The sequence below is a fragment of the Pseudophryne corroboree genome, chromosome 3 (assembly GCF_028390025.1).
Source record: "Pseudophryne corroboree isolate aPseCor3 chromosome 3, aPseCor3.hap2, whole genome shotgun sequence".
In the NCBI taxonomy this organism is placed as follows: Eukaryota; Metazoa; Chordata; class Amphibia; order Anura; family Myobatrachidae; genus Pseudophryne; species Pseudophryne corroboree.
Genome location: NC_086446.1, coordinates 600,264,060 through 600,278,708, shown reverse-complemented (window position 1 = coordinate 600,278,708; position 14,649 = coordinate 600,264,060). Strand labels below are relative to the sequence as shown.

At 44.7% G+C, this 14,649-nt stretch overlaps 1 protein-coding gene across 1 annotated transcript in view; it reads left to right on the top strand.

Annotated features, from left to right (window-relative positions):
- The first annotated feature begins 4,641 nt into the window (after positions 1 to 4,641).
- The window catches only part of LOC135058072 (beta-microseminoprotein-like), a 69,811-nt gene continuing 59,803 nt past the window's right edge, over positions 4,642 to 14,649 (top strand). The window contains exon 1 of the mRNA XM_063963698.1: positions 4,642 to 4,708. Within this exon, the coding sequence (XP_063819768.1) occupies positions 4,706 to 4,708 (3 nt within the window). The 5' untranslated portion in view covers positions 4,642 to 4,705. The remainder of the gene's footprint in view (positions 4,709 to 14,649) is intronic.

The window sequence follows — 14,649 nt, the reverse complement described above, 5'->3', positions numbered from 1 at the left end:
GCCTTACCTCCGGCGGGTGCTCCCGTGGGTTACCAACCCGCTGGTTGGTGCGGCTGCGGCAGCAGGGAGCTGCTGGTGGCGGGTCCTCCTGGACGTATATGCAGCTGCCAAGGGCCGGGGGCCGAGGGTCTGGAGAGCCGTACACTGCGGCGGGGATCGCTGCGGTAAGGTTCTCTGATAGTGACACAGTATAGTGTGTCAGAGACAGAAGCTGGCTAAAGCTGTGTGCTAACAGCTAAGTATGTCTCCTGTGCTGGGGGCAGCCATGTTGGAGACCAGAGTATTACTAATGAAGTTCCCAATCTGTGTCCAGCCAATCCTGTGTGTTCTTCCCTTACAAAAGGGGGCTGGCTCAGAGGGAGAGTGCCAGTGATTCATGTTACCTCCTTGTGAAAGGTTCTCCAGCTCTGTGCTCCCAGGTTACTTCTAGTTCCCTGGTCTTGGTTGCTCTCATCCATCGGTTACCTAAACGCTGCTGCAGTCCAGCTGTCTAAGTCCTTTGCCACTCGTAGAAGCGCTCACGGGGTCCTAGGTCGTAGAGGAGCTCCAGGTGCTAACGGCGGTTCCCGCAGACGTATTAATTTCTTCAAAGTCCAAGTTCTTCAGCCTCGTCTTTCAATCACAAACCACAGTCTTCATTTCTTTAAAGTCCAACTTCTTCAGCCTCATCTATCAATCACAAACCACAGTCTTCATTTCTTCAAAGTCCAAGTTCTTCAGCCTTGTCTTTCAATCACAAACCACAGTCTTCATTTCTTCAAAGTCCAAGTACGTCAGCCTCGTCTTTCAATCACAAACCACAGTGTTCATTTCTTCAAAGTGCAAGTTCTTCAGCCTCTAATTCTTTCAATCACAAACCACAGTCTTCATTTCTTCAAAGTCCAAGTTCTTCAGCCTCGTCTTTCAATCACAAACCACGTCTTCATTTCTTCAAAGTCCAAGTACTTCAGCCTCATCTTTTAATCATAAAACACAGTCTTCAGTTCTTCTTTACCGGAGTTCTGCAGCTTCACTCTTCAAGTCATTTAAGAATAGACTCTAATTCTTCCAGTTTCTTCAATTTCTCTAATATTCGTGTACAGCCTGATTATTCATTAAAACTACAGTTATCTTCCTATGAAGTCCTCCTTTTTCTTTACGCCCTCTGGCCAAAGTTAACACTTAGTTTGGCTTCCACCTCATGAGGAGGAATTACATTCAGCTGCCTCATTTACTCTCCTCACAGGTAACTGTCCCTTCAGCCAAAACGCGGGTGTCGGAACCCCAACTTACGCCGAGCGTGACATGCTGGGACCTATAGAATCCCTGTAAACAATAATATTAACTCTTTCAATACCGTTACCCCTACCTCTACAACCACCGTGGGCGCTGTGAATAGACTAGGGCTGATTGTTCCACAGGAGGAGGCACCCCATTTTATTTCTGCGGTCCCCACATTCTGAGGAAGTCCAGCACTGGGCTGACCAGTTTGGGTATAGCAGTGACGTGCGGTGAGGCAGGTGAGGCAGAGCCTTTCCTTTCATGCTTACGTTTAAACCTTCTTTGCATTATTCTAATAATTTTTATAGCCCAAACTCTGGAGTAAAAAGTCTATGGCAGGTGAGGCAGTGCCTCACCTGTGTATCCTTTCCACACATCTCTAATCAAAACTCACCAGATTTCCAGGAGTTTATAATGCTGCACCTGTGTATAATACCCAGATGTACCCTTTGGCTCATATATTGCATGAAAATCTGGCTCTGGGGTTAGCCAGTGCCTCCTGAGCCATTTAGCTCACTGCACGTCCCTGGGTATAGTTGCCATTATGCAGGGGAAGGCTGTACTGTGTGTCTCCCTGCAATAGCGTCAGCCCGGAAAATCCTATTTTCCAATACCAGGCAAGTCTCAGAGGTCCAGGGCTGATTATTGATTTAGAGGTGATCTAATGCATTATTTTTTAAAATGTAACTACTGTATGTTCTTGCTACAGTACAAGCAGCATCTAGACCATACCGCCCAACTTTACTAATCTCCGAAGAGGGACACCTGCGCGTGTCCACCCGAAAATGGGACATGGCCTGCGAGAAAGGGGGCGTGGCTTCACAGAAGAGCCCGCCATTTTTGTCACTGAGGGGGCATGCCCAGCGCTCTGTGAGCTGCTGACATGCCCTCTCTACCTCTGTGTGCACTGAATAGATGCTGTGCACATGCACACAGCATCTATTCTCCGCTGATCTGCTAAGCAGACCAGCGAGTGCAGGAGCCTTACAACTGCCCCCCCCCCCCCCCCCCCACCGCAGGACACTTCAGCCCGAGGGTGGGACAGCGGGGCAGTCCCAAAAAAATGGGCCAGTCCTGCGAAAAGCGGGACAGTTGGGAGGTACTGTATGTCTAAACTAGTGGCTTTGAAGAAATGTACTGGTAATACATTATAATTTCTACTAGGATTTTAAGTTTAAGCTATTATATCTTGATTAATGAAAAAAAAAAACATTCTATATGGTTTTAAAGTTTATTAAACTGCATCCTGTCTGCCACTGTAGTACAACTATGTTCTAAGATGTGTTATGTTCTTTTAAGCTGCCATGTGTTTGTGCTGCTGATCTGTCATTTAGTTTAGCCAGCCAGCTCACTGCAACCTTTGACCAACATTGGTGACAATATTTGAACTGTGAGGTAGTTGCAATTAACTGGAAATGAATGTTATTGATGTTAATAATTCTGTAGAAACAAAAACAGGTTAAAAATACAAGATTTTAGTTGTTTTTTTATCAAAGAAATCCAGATTCAAAACCATATGGGTGGAACTGTCTGGATATGGCTAAAATGGAGAGTTCCATTGCAAAATACACATTGCGCAGGTAGCCCCTTATACACATTGCGCCAGGTAGAGCCTCTTATACACATTGCACAAGGTAGCCCATTATGCACATTGCACCAGGTAGCCCCTTATTGACCTATCTGTGCTTGCATTGAAAGGTAGATAATTTTAAGATAGAGAATTCTAACTATTTTAAGCTTACCTTGTACTTTGTGAAAAAATTATCAGCATTGCGGCAGAGCAGATCTATATAGTGTGTGGCTGCAAGAGATTGGATGGGTGACTGTGATAGTTTTTTCACTGGTATGCTACGCTGGGCTTTCTGGCTTATGCTGGTGTTTTGGGGTGCCACACCCTGCACCTAGATATAGCGCTAGGGACCCCAAATATGCAGAGACGCCTTGATGCGGCTTTGGGGCTTATTCACACGTTTGTGCAAATATGTGTAACGAAGATCTCTGAATTCTATTATCATGTGGAATTTATATCTGGTAACGGTTATCATTCAGGGTGCTGGGGGAAACAAATGCCTTTTTTTCTTGCTTAGAAATACCCCTCCCTTTCGAGCACCTGAATTATATCACTAAGCTAATTGAGCATCTACCAATATATATGTTAATAACTTAATGTGGTAATATATGATAATATTCTTATTCTTATATTCTTTCCAGATTAATGTTTACGTGACTCTGAACAATATGATCCCACACATGACATGATTATCTATTTCCATCCTCAAGATATACATATATCTACATATATTCATATACTCATATATATATATATATATATATACACACACACACACACACACACACACACACACACACACACACACACACACACACACACACACACATACTCCTGCTATTACAATTTGTTAGGAATTATATATATACAAATATATACATCTTGAAGAGTTTAGACTATGAATGTTATTACCTCAGATTTCTAAATGTCTGGTTTGTATTTTTGTTAGCTATTGCTAATTGAGTTTCTTCCTCAGCCTAGGTTCCTGGGTATTGTCTTTTTGTTGGTCTTGTCTTCAGGTAAGACAATAACAATCCAGTACTTATTGTTTTCGATAGAAACTAGGCTACCCTAGAATAATAAGCGTAAACAAAGGTGTTTGCCTTCTTCATAGAATTTCAAAGCTTTCTGTAAATAAGGCCATTGTATTTGAGTCTCTGGGAGTTTAATTTATGTGTGACCGATCTTCATGATATTTAGAAGAGGAAGCAGACAGTGGGGGATTTATGCAATATATGGATTAGATATATGATATGTCTTTGTGGCTTTTCCATGCGAGTACAAATTCAACTGTAATTACTCATACCACGCTCTAATGCGCAAAACCGTGGAAACGACCAAAAGCAAATTGCGAATATGTGCACGCACGGCCGAATACGTACGCAAACGGAGGCCATCTATGTGGTGTTTGTACATAATGTGTGTACTGTAATATATTCTGACTTCGACACTTGTCATGCCCCTTCCCCACGAGGCATACGCCTTGTGTCCATGTTGAAAAAAATTGGGGGGTTGGGGGGTGCCAATTCTCTCTCTGGCTCAGGGCACCAAAAAGTGTAATTAAAGATCTGCTTTTTGCCTCAATCCCTTGCTGTTTTGAAATGACAGCATACAGTATATTATACATATACTAACTTATCAGGTACATAATATTGAAGTGTCTTTGATACGGAAATTACATAGATTGGTGTCATGAAGGAGTTAACAGTAATTATAGCAATAAATGGTCTTGCCAGGTAGGATGCAGGGGTCAACATTTACTTTGCATTTCTAGCGAAATTGTTTTGCTCAATATTGACCAATCGTGGGCTCCACAGAGCTTAAATAGCACATTCCGGGGTCATTATCCTCAGTCTCTGCAGAGAACATTTCACGATGGTAAGTTCATTCTGCTTGTTATTAGTATTAACATATTAGAATTATTAAACACATGTCAGTTGATTGTATTAGATGTTTTCATATAGCATTATAGTATGGTTTGTTACATAAACCAGCAACATAACACCTTTAACAATCATTATCACACAAAATAATTCAATTATTACATATATTAATGAATTATGTGATAATAACCTATGTAGTAAATCACATAATGTAGCCAAAAAGCCTGAATTTCTGAAGTAAAATAAGCAGCAAAATATAATTACTGTATAATATTAATATAGCACATAAACATATCACTATATGTATAGTTTATGTACTGTAATATTATTATTATTATTATTAATAATGTCAATATTATTATTATATTTTATTTATGTAGGCAGTAAGTAGGGAAGGCACGCATACAGGTTTTAACACAAAGAAAATAGAAAACCTAGGCAGAATGCAGATGTACAGTACTGTATGTAGTAATGGAGGTTTTCTCGCTCCAGAGAGAATATTTCATTGGCATTAATTCTTGAGTCTCTAAAATGGGCCACATATTACTTTTGAAAAGGTACACAGATGTGGACTTACATAAACACAATTAAAACAATAATGAATATCTAAAACGTGTTCTGCACTGTGCGTAGATCAGACATATTCCTTCATTAGATTTATTTAAAAAGTGGGGATTAAACACAAGTGTAGAAATGTATCACATCTGTATCACATCTGCTGCATAGCCAGATTAAGGTGGGGGCTTGGGGGATACTGTACCACAGGTCCCCCTCTGTCAGCCACCACCCCCTCCACGGCCGGAGCACACCGACTTCACTAGCACTCCCACTTGTGCAGCAGTAGAACCAGGCAGCAAGAATGTGAGCAGTACAGTATGCAGTGCAGGCAGACATAGAATTATCAGGTTTCATGAGCTACCAATAGAGCTTCCCTACCAGTGGAGAGATAGGAGGGGGACGAGAGCTGTAAGTGACTCAGGGATCCCAGCTTTTCCTCCTCCCCACCTGGGTGTCTGGGTCTTGTGTAACCTGTTATCCAATGATAGCAGTTGGATCTAGAGAGAGACACAGAGTCCTCCTGAGTCCTGTCCCGGTGTGTAAGTAGGATAGAGGCTACTACATCAATATATGATGTTTGTAAACAGCAACATAACCCATGACGGGACCCGGCAGGGAGCTGGCATTGGCAAGTGCAAACACACTTGTCAGTGCCGGCAGATCTCTTTATCGATATCTTCTGTCGGCCCTACATATAGGGCTTACCAGAAGACCTGGTTAACGGCTGTGGGAGCTTGCAGATAATGTGTGCACACTTAACTATTTGAACGATTTGTTGTTCTCTCAAAATATTGTCTAGTGTGTACCCAGCTTGACTTGTTTAATGATCAAATGACTACAGCAAACACTAAGCTAAATAATAACCTGCCAAGCCTAAAGACCAGGAACGTTATTTACAGTGCTTCCCTGTGGGTTGGAGTTAAAAATGTAAAATGGTCAGTGTAAAGCACACTGTCGTCAATAAAGCTACAGGTGTTATCTATTTTTATTTTAGAACTATACTTAAGAAATGGTTACATTACAGCAATAAAGAAACTTCAGATAACTTTTGAATGTGTTTTACAATGGACAATGGATAGAAATGTACTGTACACACATTATCATAAAACCACAACATTGATAATAAATAAACAAGATAATTAAAAATTAAATAAAGTTCATGGGGTGGTCACCTGTATATAATCCAAATGTATTTATATTATGCCACATATAAAGTATTTATGCAGAATGAAACATACTCCGTTTATCAGAATTCAGGGTTCATGAAGAGATACAGAAGCGTCATCTACCCGTTACCTAGTCTCATAGCAGGAACTATTTCCAAGGAAAACATGAAAGATAGCCTAGGTCAGGTCAGTTTCTCTTTATGCTGTAATGTGTGCATACAGTCCATTTGGAACACATAAGACATTTCTTTCATCTAGAAAACAAATTGTTGGAGATTGATCCTCAATCCACATTTGTATTGTACGCTTTCTAGCTACAACAGAAATAACCATTAATATTTTTTACTTGCAGTGGGGCCGACAGGGGGTGGGTGGGTAAAATGTCCCGGGTCTGCTAACCTTCACCCCTCCCCCCCGAGCATACAGTTCCGCACTGTGGCCAGTAGTGGCGCTTTCTTCCGGGTGATCTTTGGGAAGATGGCGCTGCATATAGGAAGCAAAGATTTGCTCTCTAGTGGCCAGCATCATCTTCCCAAATATCACTGGGAAAATGGCGCTGGCTGGGAAGGAGTGACCTGCTTCCAAAACATGTAAGGTAGGAAGCGGGTACCCTCTACCGTGTTCCCCCCCCCCTCCCCTCCAACGTGTTAAAACGGCACCCCCCTTGACCCTGCAAATATTTTACTATTAAAATATTTTTTAGATTAAAGAGCGCAGTCATGCCCACTTTATTAAGCCACACCCCTGCACCTTTACCGAGGCCCGGTGTGGCTTCCTATGCCCCTGCCTACTTGTCTTAGAACACCATAAAGAAGTAATGATTACCCTCAACACATCATAATAAGAAGACTAAGGCTAGGTACACACAGATATGTCGGTGGACCAGTTGTTGCGCTGAGTGGCCTATCCAGGTAAGTATACACACTTACTCTTTGCCCACTTGATGTATCAGTACTCTCATCCAGCTGAGTGGACATTTAAATTTACTCGTCCAGCTGTGACGTCGGCCCCCGCAGCAAGTATATGCGGGTGGTTGGCGGAGAGCCGTGCACACAATCAGATGTACCATTATACTGTATCATTAGATATATCAACGTCGTTCACAGACATACTGGGTGTACACAAACACCGCCTGTTTAAGCGACAAGCCAATATATGTATTGCCTAGTGTGTACATAGTCTAAGCAGCATAATTCAGTAGATGCTTGAAAGCAAACTGCTCATCTTGCCTCCAAAATAGCTTACTAAGGGGGACATGTACTAAGCAGTGATAAAAGTGGAGAAGTGAGCCAGTGGAGAAGCTTCCCATGGCAACCAATCAGCTGCTCTGTATACTTTTGTAATATGCAAATTATAAATGTTACGTCAATGCTGATTGGTTGCCATGCGCAACTTCTCCACTGGCTCACCTCTCCACTTTTATCACTGCTTAGTACATGTTCCCCTAAATGGGAAGAGTAACAAAGAAACATCCACAGCCTTACAATTTACATTACATGTACTGTAAGTACATGATTCAGATAATACATGTAGTCTTTGACATTGCTGGGGCAGATTATGAGTAAATTTACTAAGATGGGAGTTCTATATATGATGGGATGTTGCCCAGAGCAACCAATCAGATTCTACTTCTCATTTATCTAGCAACTTTTAAAAGATAATACCTAGAATCTGTTTTGTTGCTATAGGCAACATCCCATCTTAAATAGAACTTCCATCTTAGTAAATTTACCCCTATATGTACTATTGAGCATTTCCCTTTAAAATGGCCACATACTGTTATGCACACCAGTGCCTGCAGGAATGTACTGGTGTTTGAACTGTTATACACACCAGTGCCTGCAGGAATGTACTGGTGTCTGAACAGAGAGGGATGCAAAACAAATGAACTCACAGACAGACTGGGAAATATGACATAACGTACACAGAAGGTGATAGGGTAACAAAACCAACACAGAGTGAACAGAGAAGCCCAGAGGCTAAGAAACTGGGTGTCTCCCTAGTATTAGAAATGCTCAGATGGAAAAAGCAAGATGTTGTGTTTTAATACGTAGAGAACCCGAAATGCTGTTGCTAAGGGCAACAGCAAAACCCTTAAGGGTTACCAACGGGTGTGGCAGTAAACTCCTTGGTCAGAGATGGAATAATAGACACAAGGAGAGTCTCCACAATCCTAATTCTCACTTGCAGGGCCCAGGTTCAGCTTACTGCCACTAAACTGACACATGGACGCCCTGCACAGTGAGAGAGGATTATGCAGGCAGGTCTGAAAGTACAGCCACAAATCTGCTGGGTTCACAGAATAGCAAAAGAACCTCAGCAGGCTAAACGACTGACTCCAGTCTTACTGCTAGGTCTGGATTGGCAGAGTGTAGTACCAAATGCCCAGGCCTATTTGCAGTAAGCAACAACAAAATACAAAGCTACACAGTACTGGCTAACTTTCAGGAACTGACTAACCAACAAAGATTCAGCAGCATCTGCTTAACCTGAGAAGAGGCCTTATAAAGCAGGTGCTGTCCACGCCCCCCTCAGACCTCACAGACTGTGAGCACAAAAACCAGCACCGGATCCCATGCCTGTAACCACTGCACAGCAAAAGACCCGAACCGGAGTATCAGCTGCGCTCAGGTTACTCCGCTAGCACTTGTCTCCCGGTTGCCATGACGACGTGGCAGCACAGGGCAGGAGACCCTAACAGTACCCCCCCTCTGACGAGGGGTCAAAGAACCCCTACCACCGGGTTTATCGGGGAACTGCGAGAAGAAAGAGCGTATCAGTCTGGGGGCATGAAGATCACAACTGCGCACCCACGACCGCTCCTCCGGGCCATACCCGTTCCAGTGCACCAAAAATGACAGCCGACCCCGAACCATCTTGGAGTCAAGAATCCTTTCAACAACAAACTCCCTCTGGCCACGTATCAGAAGAGGGGAAGGTCTTCCTCTGGAAGAAGGATTACTAATCGCCCGTTTTAAAAGGGAACAATGAAATGTTTTATTGATACCCAAAGAACGGGGCAGATCTAACTGAAATGCCACCGGATTGATAACCCTGGTGATCTTATAAGGGCCGATGAACCGGGGGCCTAACTTATGAGATGGCTGTTTCAACTTCAAATTCTTGGTAGACAACCAGACGAAGTCTCCTAATTTGAAGCTGCAGGGTCTTTTCCGCTAATCAAAAACCCTTTTGGTCACTAATGACACAGACACAAGGGCTTTCTTCACTTTCCTCCAAATACCTCTAAGGACCGAAAAGACAGAGGAACCACCAGGCGTGGAGTCCAGGGGGTCAAAAGAATTGGCCTTAGGATGATGCCCATACACACAAAGGAAGGGAGAGATCCCTGTAGCAGAGTGAGCCGCGTTGTTATAGGCAAACTCCGCCATTGACAGATGAGCAACCCAGTCAGTCTGACACTTGGAGACATAACACCTGAGGAACTGCTCCAAGGTCTGGTTCACCCTTTCAGTCTGCCCATTAGACTGCGGATGGTAGCCTGACGACAAGCTGACAGAAATCTGGAGATCGGAACAAAATGCCCTCCAGAATTTGGCCACAAACTGGGATCCGCGGTCAGAGACCACATCAAGTGGCAACCCGTGGAGGCGCACAACATGCAGCATAAATAATTCAGACAGGCGTCTGGCCGATGGCAGCCCAACCAGTGGAACGAAGTGCGCCATCTTCGAAAACCTGTCAACGACAACCCAGATGGCTGTCATCCCAGAGGATTTGGGCAAGTCCACAACAAAATCCATTGAAATGTGGGTCCATGGCTTAGATGGAATAGAGAGTGGATGTAATGGGACAACAGGAACCCCTCTAGGAGTCTTATTTCGGGCACAGATGTCACATGCCCGAACCCACTGATCCACATCCTTAGCCACCGAGGGCCACCACACTGCCCTAGATAGCAACTCCCGAGTTCTGGCAATACCCGGGTGACCTGCCGACTTCTTGGCATGGAATTCCAGGAACACTCGGTGTCTTAACCTAGGAGGCACAAACAAAAGACCTACCGGAAGGTCTGGAGGAGCCTGCTCCTGTGCTCTAAGGACTAATGACAAGAGGTCCTGGGTAATGCCCACTTTAATACATGATGGGGACACAATGGGCAACGGCTCCTCGGTGGTCTCCTGGATTGGAGCAAAACTCCGCGAGAGCGCATCAGCCTTGATGTTTTTTGACCCAGGGCGATATGTTATCAAAAAATTAAAGCGAGCAAAAAACAAAGCCCATCGTGCCTGCCTGGCATTGAGACGCTTCGCTGACTCTAAATATGCCAAATTCTTATGGTCGGTGAGAATTGAGACCACAAACTTAGCCCCCTCAAGCCAGTGTCTCCACTCCTCGAGTGCATCCTTAATAGCCAACAATTCCCGGTTACCCACGTCATAATTCATCTCGGCAGGCGAAAATTTACGGGAAAAGTAAGCACAGGGATGAAGGCGATTATCAGACACTCCCATCTGAGAGAGCACTGCCCCAATACCCATCTCAGAGGCATCCACCTCCACCACAAAAGGACGCTCTGGATCTGGGTGTCGCAGCACCTTGGCCGAGACAAATGCCCTTTTGAGACGGGCAAAAGCCGCTTTGGCCTCACGAGACCAGTGAGCAACATCCGCCCCTTTCTTAGTGAGTGCCACCAAGGGCGCCACTATAGACGAAAATCCAGCGATAAATCGTCTATAAAAATTTGCAAAGCCCAGGAAACGCTGAAGCGCCTTCAAACTAGTGGGCTGCACCCAATCCAGGACTGCCTGTACCTTGGAACCCTCCATTTGGAAACCTTCTGGGGAGATAATATATCCTAGAAATGCGATTTGCTGAACTTCAAATTCGCACTTCTCCAGCTTCGCCCCAAGCCGGTGGTCTCTGAGTTTCTGGAGGACTAAGCGTACATGCTTCCGATGTTCCTCCAGGGAATGGGAGAAGATTAGGATGTCATCTAAGTATACAACTAAGAATCTATCCAAATATTCCCTGAGCACATCGTTCATGAAATCCTGGAAGACTGCCGGGGCATTACAGAGCCCAAAAGGCATCACCAAATATTCATAATGCCCTGAGTGGGTATTAAAGGCAGTCTTCCATTCATTCCCCTCTCTTATTCGGATTAGATTGTACGCACCGCGTAGGTCAATCTTAGAAAAAATGGTGGCAGTACGAAGCTGGTCAAACAAGACCGAAATGAGAGGCAGTGGGTATGAGTTTTTAATCGTGATACGGTTCAATTCCCTGAAGTCGATGCAGGGTCGCAATGAACCGTCCTTTTTACCCACGAAGAAGAACCCTGACCCAACTGGAGACTGTGAAGGTCTGATAAATCCTTTAGCCAAGTTCTCCTGAATGTACTCTGCTATAGCCTGAGTCTCAGGACGTGACAGGGAGTACAACCTGCTCTTGGGAAGCTTAGCATTCGGCAACAAATCAATGGCACAGTCATAGGGGCGATGGGGAGGTAGTACCTCTGCAACTTTTTTGGAGAACACGTCCGCAAAATCTGCATAACACCCTGGCAATCCTGGCAAACTTAGCTGCGAGAGCCTGACTGGAAGGCTCAAGCAACTCCTGAAACAATCAGTACCCCAACTAAGAATCTCCCCAGAGACCCAGTCAAATTGAGGATTGTGGGCCCTTAACCAGGGTAACCCCAACACCAATGGGGCAAAAGTACAGACAGTCACATAAAAGGACAATTTTTCAGAATGTGTGGCTCCAATAAACAAAGAAATCTGGCTAGTGCAAGAGGTAATTTTACCCTGGGATAATGGTTCCCCGTTTAACCCACAAATCTCAATTTCCGACGCCAAGGGTACTAAGGAAACAGAGTGTTTCAGGGCGAATTGGCGGTCCATAAAAACCCCGTCGGCCCCACTGTCCACAAAGGCCTCAGTCTTGACAGTTTGACCGAGGATCTTCAAGGTCACCGGAATGATAAAAGTCTTCTTGGGAAATTCTGACTTCTGGCCTGACAGGATATTTCCCATCACCCTCAGGCCCTGAAGTTTTCCGGCTTTTCTGGGCATGATACTACCACATGACCCTTATTCCCACAGTACAAACACAACCCCTGCTGTCTCCTCCGCGTCTTCTCACGCGAGGAGAGGCGGGTAGCCCCAATCTGCATAGGCTCCTCGGAAAATTCCTCAGAGTCTGAGGTTCCCTTGGGAAAGAAGGAAACCTCGGTCTCCCTTTCAAGCCTACGCTCTCTCAGCCGTCTATCCACCCGGATGGATAACTGCATGAGCTGATCCAAGCTATCAGGCAAGGGATATTGTACCAGTTGGTCTTTTATCTGGTTAGAAAGACCTCTTCGGTACTGGTGTCTCAGGGCTGGGTCATTCCACTGGGTATCATGGGCCAACCTCCGAAACTCCGTACAGTAAACCTCAACTGGCCTTCGCCCTTGCTTAAGGATCGAAATCTGAGCCTCGGCTGAGGCCGTCTTGTCAGGGTCATCATACAACATGCCCAGTGCCATAAAAAAAGCATCAACACTTTTAAGCGACGGACAGTCAGGCTGCAACCCATATGCCCAGACCTGTGGGTCTCCTTGTAGCAAGGAAATCACTATGCCCACCCGCTGAATCTCTGACCCAGAAGACTGAGGCCTAAGCTGGAAATATAACTTGCAGCTCTCCTTGAAACAAAAGAACTGCGAGCGATCTCCAGAAAAACGATCCGGAAGATTTACTTTCGGCTCCTTAACCCCTGAAGGTGCTGCTGCTGCGGGAGCTCAGCCAGCGGCCTGGGAGGTGTGCATTTTAATGGACAAATCATTAAATTGACGAGTCAGGACCTGCACCTGATCGACCACCTGTTGCAACGTATTTTGAGGGGTATGCTCCATATTCCCACAAAATTTCAACAGGAGTATTGGGCTGCTGAATATGTTATGCACACCAGTGCCTGGAGGAATGTACTGGTGTTTGAACTGTTATACACACCAGTGCCTGCAGGAATGTACTGGTGTCTGAACAGAGAGGGATGCAAAACAAATGAACTCACAGACAGACTGGGAAATATGACATAACGTACACAGAAGGTGATAGGGTAACAAAACCAACACAGAGTGAACAGAGAAGCCCAGAGGCTAAGAAACTGGGTGTCTCCCTAGTATTAGAAATGCTCAGATGGAAAAAGCAAGATGTTGTGTTTTAATACGTAGAGAACCCGAAATGCTGTTGCTAAGGGCAACAGCAAAATCCTAAAGGGTTACCAACGGGTGTGGCAGTAAACTCCTTGGTCAGAGATGGAATAATAGACACAAGGAGAGTCTCCACAATCCTAATTCTCACTTGCAGGGCCCAGGTTCAGCTTACTGCCACTAAACTGACACATGGACGCCCTGCACAGTGAGAGAGGATTATGCAGGCAGGTCTGAAAGTACAGCCACAAACCTGCTGGGTTCACAGAATAGCAAAAGAACCTCAGCAGGCTAAACGACTGACTCCAGTCTTACTGCTAGGTCTGGATTGGCAGAGTGTAGTACCAAATGCCCAGGCCTATTTGCAGTAAGCAACAACAAAATACAAAGCTACACAGTACTGGCTAACTTTCAGGAACTGACTAACCAACAAAGATTCAGCAGCATTTGCTTAACCTGAGAAGAGGCCTTATAAAGCAGGTGCTGTCCACGCCCCCCTCAGACCTCACAGACTGTGAGCACAAAAACCAGCACCGGATCCCATGCCTGTAACCACTGCACTGCAAAAGACCCGAACCGGAGTATCAGCTGCGCTCAGGTTACTCCGCTAGCACTTGTCTCCCGGTTGCCATGACGACGTGGCAGCACAGGGCAGGAGACCCTAACACATACTAGAACATTTAAAAATTCTGCCCAAAAGGATATCTGGATAAACCAAACAAAATGATATTCCTGGTTTCATCCTATGCTGATTCATGAAAGTATATATTTAGGAGAAAGCAATAAAATGTTCATTAACCTACCATTTTACTCTCACTGTCACTACTTCCAATAGGTAGACATCACTGCATACATGGGTGAATTACACCCACTAAGTAACCTCACCTCTCTGTCCTGCCACTCCCAGTCTTGGAAGATTCACAGTTTGTCACAGTGCTGCGAGTTGAATCTGCCAGAATAAGAAGTGTTGACAGTGGAGGTTCCTTTCTGTATACACTGTAATTCATTAATGCCTGTTTCTATGAAATGGTCATAGGGTCTAATTCAAGGCTG